Source organism: Camelus bactrianus, chromosome 11 (genome assembly GCF_048773025.1).
Source record: "Camelus bactrianus isolate YW-2024 breed Bactrian camel chromosome 11, ASM4877302v1, whole genome shotgun sequence".
In the NCBI taxonomy this organism is placed as follows: domain Eukaryota; kingdom Metazoa; phylum Chordata; class Mammalia; order Artiodactyla; family Camelidae; genus Camelus; species Camelus bactrianus.
This window is the reverse complement of record NC_133549.1, coordinates 66253358-66262229: the sequence shown is the minus strand read 5'-3', so window position 1 is coordinate 66262229 and position 8872 is coordinate 66253358. Positions and strand designations below refer to the sequence as shown.

At 53.9% G+C, this 8872-nt stretch overlaps 1 protein-coding gene across 2 annotated transcripts; it reads left to right on the top strand.

Annotated features, from left to right (window-relative positions):
• The first annotated feature begins 268 nt into the window (after window positions 1–268).
• TYSND1 (trypsin like peroxisomal matrix peptidase 1) lies at window positions 269–8834 on the top strand. 2 transcript variants are annotated; one of them, XM_045514208.2, is made up of 4 exons: window positions 273–1604; window positions 3347–3477; window positions 4509–4694; window positions 6295–8834. In XM_045514208.2, exons 1-4 carry the CDS (start codon window positions 436–438, stop codon window positions 6510–6512), a joined length of 1704 nt encoding a protein of 567 aa, XP_045370164.2. In that variant the 5' UTR covers window positions 273–435; the 3' UTR covers window positions 6513–8834. The 2 variants fall into 2 exon arrangements, with proteins under 2 accessions (XP_074230228.1, XP_045370164.2); XM_074374127.1 differs by lacking the exon at window positions 4509–4694 and having other exon boundaries at window positions 269–1604.
• Window positions 8835–8872: the final 38 nt, after the last annotated feature.

Below are 8872 nucleotides of genomic sequence, written 5' to 3'. Positions count from 1 at the left end.
CCAGGACAATATAGCCATGTTAGCGCTCATTTCTGTTCCCTTTCCTGCAGCTGAGCGAACAGAGACGAGTCTAGGTTCCGAGGGACCAGCACCCCCCTATCTACGAGTAAAGCCACACACCACCTGTTACTCTCCCGGGGCTCGTCAACCAGTCCCGTTTCTCCCTCTACGTTGCACAGGTGGCCTGAACTATCTAGGGCGGGGAAAGGCGGAGTCAGCCTCAGCAGCCAATCAGAACTCGGCCTCAAGCCCAGCCAATCGGGCCGGGCCAGTTGGGGTTTAGCCAATCCGGCCGGAAGAGGAAGACCGGAGACAGTGTTTAAGCCTCTCGCTTCCAGCTTTGGGTGGCGCTGCGTGGGGTCCCCGGGTCCTGGCCGCGGTCCTTGCTCTCTCGCTCGTTCTCCGGGAAGCCCCGGGTGCACCGTCCCAGAGGCCATGGGGCGGCAGTGGGGGCCCGCCATGAGGGCAGCCGAGCAGGCGGGCTGTGTGGTGAGCGCCTCTCGGGCCGGGCGGCCCAAGGCTGGCTCGTGGAGCTGCAGCGGGGTGATCCTGAGCCGCCGCCCGGGCCTGGTGCTGTGCCATGGGGGCATCTTCACTCCCTTCCTGCGAGCCGGCAGCGGGGCACTGACCGCTACCGGCGCCTCCTTCCTGTCCGGCGACAGTTGCGGTGACGACCTGCGTCTGAACGTGCAGTGGGGCCCAACGGCTGCGAACACCGAAAGCCGCGCGGAGCAGAGCCGCCCTGGGCTGTGCACGCCCCAGTGCGCCGGCCCGGAGCCTGGCCGGTACGCCCCACCTCGCGGGAGGCCGATGCAGCCTCCGCGTTCCGCCGAGCTGCTGCTGCTGCTGAGCTGCCCGGCCTTTCGGGCCCACTTTGCGCGCCTCTTTGGCGGCGAGGCGGCCGAGCAGTGGCGCTTCGCGAGCGTGGCGCCGGACGACGAGGTGTCGGAGGAGGAGGAGGAGGAGGACCAGCTGAGAGCTCTGGGCTGGTTCGCGCTGCTGCGCGTGCGGCCCAGCCCGGAGGAGGAGGTGGAAGAACGCGGGCCTGTAGTGGCCGTGACGCCGCTCGGGGCCCTGCCTAAGGGTGCGCCTCTGCTGGCCTGCGGCTCCCCGTTCGGGGCCTTCTGCCCGGACATCTTTCTCAACACGCTCAGTCGCGGCGTGCTCAGCAACTCTGCAGGCCCGCTGCTCCTCACCGACGCGCGCTGCTTGCCGGGCACCGAGGGCGGCGGCGTGTTTGCGGCACGGCCCGCAGGGGTGTTGGTGGCGCTGGTGGCGGCGCCCCTCTGCTGGAAGGCCCGCGAGTGGGTGGGCCTTACGCTGCTCTGCGCCGCCGCCCCTGTCCTCTGCGCTGCTCGAGCGGCTCTTTGCCACCTGCACCCAGGGGCCGCTGCTCTGGCCGACCTCCTACCGCACGAGATGGGGGCCCCATGGGGCCTGCCCCTTCGAGACCCCGGGCCCCCGTGGGCAGCTGCGGCCGTGCTTGTGGAGTGCGGTACCGTCTGGGGCTCCGGGGTGGCCGTGGCGCCCCGCGTCGTGGTGACATGCCGGCATGTGGCCCCTCGGGAGGCGGCCAAGGTCCTTGTACGCTCCACCACCCCCAAGTAAGGCCTGCAAGGTTGCCCAAGTTCCAACCCCCTCACCAGGTCTCAGTTGTGTATCCTAGGCCTCAGGTCATAATCCTGAGGATTATGGAGGCTTTCTGGCTTCATGTTCATGTCTTGGCGGTGCAGTGTGGCTAGAGACCTGTGGCCCTCCCCTCATCCTAGGCACCTAGAACCCCGGAGTAGGAGGTTCTGGGCCTCCTGGTAGGGGTTGAATGGGGCTTAAGCAAGATGCCAAGCAACCCTGGGTTGGGGAACTGTGGGGTGTCCCAGCATTCCTATCTGGGCACCTGTGAGCTCCCTCTCCCAGTCTGAATTCCTTCTAGGCAACTTATGTCTCAGCCCGGTACCCACAAGTAGTCCTTTTGAATGGAGATTTCCTAACCCTGCCTTCTCTCCCCTGAAGGTAGTAGGGAAGTCCCAGGGGCCCAGGATGCCGCCCTCCTGGAGTTAGGAGAGGGGCTTGTTACTCTTACTTGATTTATATCTTAGATCTTAACCAGAACTTCCCTTCTGGATCAGAATTAACACATATAGGGTTCCACCAAATTAGAATGTGGGAGTGAGACCCAGGCAGATAGATACATTTTGAACAGTAGTTGGGTGATATCAGCAGCCAGGTTGGGACTTCAGTCATTTGTTCCCTCTGCAGGAAAAGCACTCTTGCAGTTCTTTACTTCCACTTGCTCTGACAATGGAGACAGCAGCCTTGGCTTCCTGGCTTGATTTTCTAATACGTGTTCTTTCTGTTCCCTCTGTAGTCTCAGGTTCTTATCTTAGGCCAAAGCAAAGCAGTATAGCACCTTGATGCCTGATGTTTTCCTGTACCTGACTCAACCCAGCCTCTCAGCCCAGGCATTTCCAAATGCCTCTACTGAACTTTTGACATTAACCCAGCAGACCTTTGACATGGAAGTCCCCCCTGGCGGCCAGCAGGGCAGCCATGGCTTTATAAGAATGATTGATGATGAGAATTTTTCTCTTGTGTGTACTCCCCAATTCCTCACTCCTCTGCCCTCCCCCACCCCACATACTCTTGCTTCTAGGAGACCTACTGGGTCAACTGTAAACTACCCCTGCAGAGTGGGTCGCTGGAAGCCCTTGTATAATCTTATGCAAGACGCTTGATCTGTCTAATCTGTCTAAGCTGAGTTGACACAATAAAGTCTTAAAACAGCCTGACACTTAGTAAGAGCTACAGGAGTGCTAGCATTTATGTAAACAGAGACCCAGAGAGATGAAATCGTATCATGTCCGTCCCACCAACTGACAGGATTATTGGTAACAAATGAGGCAACAAAGGAAAATGCTTAGAATGTTTTCCCTGGCTCCTATCACTATGTGACCTTGGGAAAATTACTCAACCTCTCTGGGCCTCAAATGTGCCATCTAAACTAGAGATAATACCAGTGCCTAGTTCATAGGGCTGCTGTGAGGACTAAATGAAATGATGTCCATGGAACATTGACACCAGGCCTGGCCCACAGTGCTCCCTAGGTGTCAGGGGTTTATGATCATGGTGAAGTACAGCAAGCTTTATGTAGAAGTACTCTACTGTTGAGAAACAACACAGTATGGTTTACAAACGATATGCCCAGAGTTGTCTGCTGGTAGGTTTCAGGGCAGGTACCAAATCTTTTGAGTCCCAGGTCTATGACTTTTACTATCACTCATTATTCAGTTTCCTTCCAGTGCCAAAGTTCTGGAAAGCTAGCCTGTCATTTTGTTTCCCTTGCTCGCAGGAGTGCCATAATCTGGGGACATGTGGTATTTGCCACCCAGGAGACATCTCCCTATGACATAGCGTTGTTGAGCCTGGAGGAGGACCTAGATGGTGTCCCTATACCTGTGCCAGCTGAGCATTTCCATGAAGGTAAAGGCCAAAGGGGCCCTCTGGTCTGGGGCGAACCTCATGAAGGAAGTCAGTGTTAAGCGCGCTAACCCTGCACATTGGGGCCAGTCCTCCAGGCCATCTCCCTTCCCCCACCCCCTGCTTGAATAATGAGTCAGGGTGCCATCAAGCTGGCATGAAAGCACCCTGGTTACAGTGCTGTGGCTGGAGTTGCTCTTGGAGGACTCCCTGCTTGTGCTCAGCATGCCCAGGGTCCTGAGGGGTGACGGGTGGCTGGAATCCTCACTGAAGGGTGAGGACGCCTCTTTCCTGAGGCCCTGAGGCAGTGAGTGTGGAGGTGCTGGGCCAGGGGGGCTCCTTATAACACTGCAGGCTGGTCTGAGAGATGTACTTTTGAGGCTCCAATGGCATGATTTGAGTAAAAGGTTTTGTGATGCTGCCACTAAAGTACCCAAGGTCTCATTTTGTGGATGTGGTGTGATGTGGCAACAGGGATGACAAGCTCTCTGCATTGGCATCTCTTCTGCCTGTGACTAGCCCTGTGTCCTTGGACCAGCAACGTAATGTTCTCTGCCTCAGTTTGCACATCTGTGAAAGGGCGATAATGCTCCCTACTGCTGGGCATTGTGAGGAGATGTTGCCTGTAAAGCACTTGGTGAGGGAAGCTGGAGGACACTTTATAGCCATTATCACCATTTTATTTTCACCCACAGACTTCTTAGTCCCAGGAGGTGGGTGTTAATTCCACAAATATTTACTGAGCACCTCGCTAGGTGTTAGGAATCCTAAAAAGTGACTACCCAGTCCAGCAGGGGAAGGAGGGCTGGAGAACAGCCAGATGCTGAGAAGAAGCGATTGAGTAGATACAGTGCTGGGAGCTTGGTGGAGGTCCTGGGGAACTCATGGAAGGTTCTCTGGAGGCAAGAGTATCTGAGCAGAAACTCAAAGAGCAGAGGGTTTGGCACTTTGGAGAGGGCAGGGATGGAACTGGGGAATGAGTCCTGCCAGACTGAGGAGGGTCCCCACCTTCACGTTCCTTCCCTCCCTGACAGGTGAGGCAGTCAGTGTGGTGGGCTTCGGCGTCTTCGGCCAGGCTTGTGGGCCCTCAGTGACCTCGGGCATCCTGTCAGCTGTGGTGCAGGTAGATGACACACCAGTGATGCTGCAGACCACGTGTGCTGTGCATGGCGGCTCCAGCGGGGGACCCCTCTTCTCTACCTGCTCCGGGGACCTCCTGGGTAACCAGCTCCTTGGCTCTCTCCCAGCCTTCCCCTTGCCAGAGCCTCAGTCCCATCCAGTGAGCATTTGGTGTCCAGACCTGGGAGCTACCCTCTGGAAAGTTGGTAGGCCTTATGCCCACAGGTAGTTAGCCAAGGTTTTCAAGGTTGTGCTCCTGAGGGTGGAGAGGGATGGATGCTGAGCTTGGAGGGAAGAGATCTGAGTTCTGTTGCCTTCTGTGCCACCAAGCCACTGCACAACCTTATGGTAAGTCACTTAATCTGATTTGATTTGTGAAACTCAGGAGTTGGATTAGTCCAAGGGTCACAAACTCAAAAGCCTACAGAGGCTGGGTGGCCAGAGTGAATGGGTGAGTGAGTGAGGAAAGATAGCAGTGAGTGAGGGTCAAGGGTGAACTGGGGTGAACACCACTCAGCTCCAGTGCATTGTTGCCTCATTACAGAGCCATGTGGGCCAAACCTGGCTGACTCTCCAAAATTTCACAAGAAGCTGTGAACCTTTTTTTTTTTCTTTTTTTAATCTGTGGTTGTTAAATCTTACAGTTTTTAAAAATTTGGTAACCAATTCAGGTTTAAAAAAAAAAAAGTTCTGTTTATTAAAAAAAAAAAAAGCCAACTGTGAGTCCATGTGGATACCTCCACCTTCAGTCCAGCACACACAATTCATGCAAGCCTTCCCCCTAAGGGAATATTTCTGACAGCTTTCTCCTCCCAAAGTGAGAAATCCTGCCTTGCTCTTGCTAGCTACAGTGGATTTACTTATTTCTTCCACTGTAGTGTACAAATAAAGTACTTTCAGAATTCCTAACCCACACCCCTGTGAGAAAAAGATTTCCCAACTGGAGTACAGCTTTGAGCATGTACACTTCTTTTTATCTTTAGCCTTAAAGTGTCCAATCATAACCGTGTTTTCCAAAGTTTCTTAGGTCAGCTCCTTTCTTGCCCTTCCCCTTCAGTGTGGTTACGTGATTTGTTTGAAATACAGTTAGGTACGTTTGTCCCAGTCTGCATTCCATTTCTCTCCTATATACTGGCTGACTTCTAAAACTATATATGCAGATAAGTTGATACAGAAATACAGACATGTGTATGCCTGAATTAGTATGTGTCTACCAGTATAATCTTCTAGCTCGGTCTGCTGAGAGGGGCAAGAAGCAGTGACACCCCAGTTACAATGATTACACCGAGAGCCTGAATCTTGGTTTCTAAGAGCCATTCTCTAATAAAAGGAACCAGGAACTGGTTGATTCCAGGGCTGGGACAGGGAATATCCAAGATGAGCCTGGAGCACCTTGCGGGTACTGGGGAGACTGCATGAATAAAACAGAAGTCCTACCCTCCTGGAACTGACACTAGTTGGAGACAAAGATAACAAAATAAGTGAAACACAGTATGTTAGATGCTGACAGTGTCAGGGAGAAAGTAAAGCCAGGAAGGAGGACTAGGGTGTGAGGAGCTTGTGTCCATGAAGGACGCCTGGGATCTGTCACTGTGAGGGGACTGCAAGCCCCCAGCAGGCCCAGGGCCTTCAGGATGGAGGTGGGCCTTCCTTCCCTGTCCCCTGGCTCACACCTTCTTTTCCTCTCTGACCCCTCAACAGGCATCGTTGCCAGCAACACCCGGGACAATAACACAGGGGCCACCTACCCCCACCTGAACTTCAGCATCCCCATTACCGTGCTCCAGCCAGCCCTGCAGCGGTACAGTCGGACCGGGGACCTGGGTGGCCTCCGCCAGCTGGACCACGCTGCTGAGCCAGTGAGGGTGGTGTGGCGGCTGCAGCGGCCCCTGGCAGAGGCCCCACGGAGCAAACTCTGAAGCTGTGTCACCCCTCTGGAGACAAGAGCAACCATTTTATGCCATGGGAAGTGCTGATGCTGGTGGCCTCAGGACCCGGACGTGGCTCGCCCCAGCCAGACCGCCTCCCCATCGTACCCACCTTGTTTAGCTCTGGAGTCTGGGTCAAATTTTTCTTTAGTCCCCAGGGGTCTCCAACTTGGCAGCCCATTTTGGGGTGCTTTCTTGAGCCCCCATGTTTCTCTGCCCCCGACACTAGACTCAGCTCTGTTTTTTTCCCTCCTGTGGAGCCCAGTACAACTGTACAACAGCCCTGGTCCTGATAGACAGATGCTAGCTGGAAGCCCTGGTTTCGAGTCTGTTCCCTGTCTCCTGATGGCCACTGGCTGCCTGGAACAGCTGCTTCCCTGAGGCCTTGGCTCCTCTCTACTCTTGGGAAGAATTGGGCTGACGGAGCGCTGGGGCTTCCTCAGAAAACCTCGGCAGATAGGCCCCACTCTGAAGACCAGAGGTAAAGGAAAGAGCGCCTTCCTGTTCTGCTAGACCAGCGGGGAGGTGGAGTCCTTGAAAGCCAGGACTCTGGGGTCTTCATATGTCAGGTGTCCTGACCTACAGGGGTACTGTGACAGGGTGCCTTAATTTTCCAGCCCATAAAATGGGCCTCAGGGATCTTGGAGGGAGTGGGTAGAATGTGTCTGGTTGGGGTTTGGGAATAAATAGGACCTACAGGAGACAGGACCTACTTCTATATATCTGATTCTCTTTTTCCCTTCTTTGTTTTGAGAGTTGAATGGGGAATAGGAAAGCACCGGGCACAGAAATATGCCTTTCCTGTCCTGTTTTCTCAGTGGAGTGTGATCTCATGGGATGTTCTTGTGCCAGCCAGCCTAGTCCGGGTAGCTGGTCATGGTGCCAGTCAGCACTGGGTGGGCTTGCAAATCCCAGTAGGTGGTGGTCTTGGCCTGGCAGCTAGTATTTACAGAGTGCCCAGGATGTGCCCTGGCCTGTGCCAGGCCCTGGGGTGGGTAGGAGCTGAGGATTTCAAAGGGGAATGTGGCCAAGGCAGCCCCAAGGAGCTAAGACCCACCCTGGGAGTCAGGAACATGCACTGTGTGCCCAGGGCCCTGCACAGGTGGGCCCTCAAGAAATGATACATCACTGACAGGTTGAATGCCACTTTTGGGAATGACTGGAGGGCTAATTCAAGCAAAGAGACTCGCTGGGAATACTTTATCACATCTATTTGTTGAGCACCAGCTCTGGGCAACCAAAGAACACTCCTGAGATGGTGGGTCTCCCTCGTGTGGATTAGGAGTGGGGCCAGAAGGCAAAATTAGCTTGAGAGAAATCCCATAGTAAATTAATGGAGGCAGGGAGTGAGGGCTGAGGTCTGACTTGGCTGAGCGGGAGGGGGAGGATTTATTCCAGCCTGTGTGGGGAACCAAGGAGCTCAGGCTATTATGGGGAGACTGGTGTGTCAGGCTGTTCGTGTGTTGAGCTGGGCACTTCTGTCCTGCTCAGACGGAAGACCATGTCTGGGGCCACTAGGAGTGGGGATCAGGGAAGGCTTTATCAGGTGACTCACAAACTGAACTCTGAAGGGAGAGGAGGCATTTACCAGGTAGGCTGGAAACAGGGAGGATGTTCTGGGTTGAGGACAGTGGGAGCTGGGGGAAGTGTGAAACTGTGTGTGTGTCTGGCCGTGCTAAGTGGAGAGAGGATTGGAAAGGAGGCTGGAGAACCCATTACAACAGCCCTGGTGAGGGGGAAGATGGCCAAGGCAGGACTGTGGGCACAGAAGATCAAGCATGAACCCAGGACTTCATGCATGCTAATCATGCACTCTGCCACTGAGTTATACCCCCACTGCCTTCCTGCTCTTTTTTAAACAATAATTTTATTTGGAAACAGTTTCAAACTTAGAGAAAAGTTGTAAGAATTCTCACACACCGTTGGCCCAGACACCCCATACCACTTTTGCCAGATGCCCCAGTGATGTTCTTTGTAACAGAAAGGTCTCATTTGGGATCATGAGTTGCACCTACTTGCCATGGCCCTGTCCCCCTTGACTTGCAGCAGCTCCTACGTCTTTCCCTGAGTTTGATGCTGTTGACCTTCCTGAAGAAAACAGGGCGGTCATTTCCTAGAATGTGCCTTCCTCATGATTAGATTTGGGATGCACATCTTTGGGATAGCACATTAGTGATGTTTTCTTCTTATCATCGTGTCCTACCGGGTGTCACACACATGATGTTTATTTGTCGAATTACAGATAATAGCATTGATCTTTTGAGTAAGGGGGTACCTGCTAGTTTTCTCCACTATAAAGTGTTTTTCTCTGTAGTATTTGTGTGGAAATATTTTGAGACTATGCAAGTGCA

Coding starts and splice junctions, on each gene's coding strand:
- TYSND1 (XM_045514208.2), top strand. CDS start 436: ATGGGGCGGCAGTGGGGGCCCGCCATGAGGGCAGCCGAGCAGGCGGGC. Junction 3,478..4,508: donor AGCTGAGCATTTCCATGAAG/GTAAAGGCCAAA, acceptor CCTCCCTGACAG/GTGAGGCAGTCAGTGTGGTG. Junction 4,695..6,294: donor CTGCTCCGGGGACCTCCTGG/GTAACCAGCTCC, acceptor ACCCCTCAACAG/GCATCGTTGCCAGCAACACC.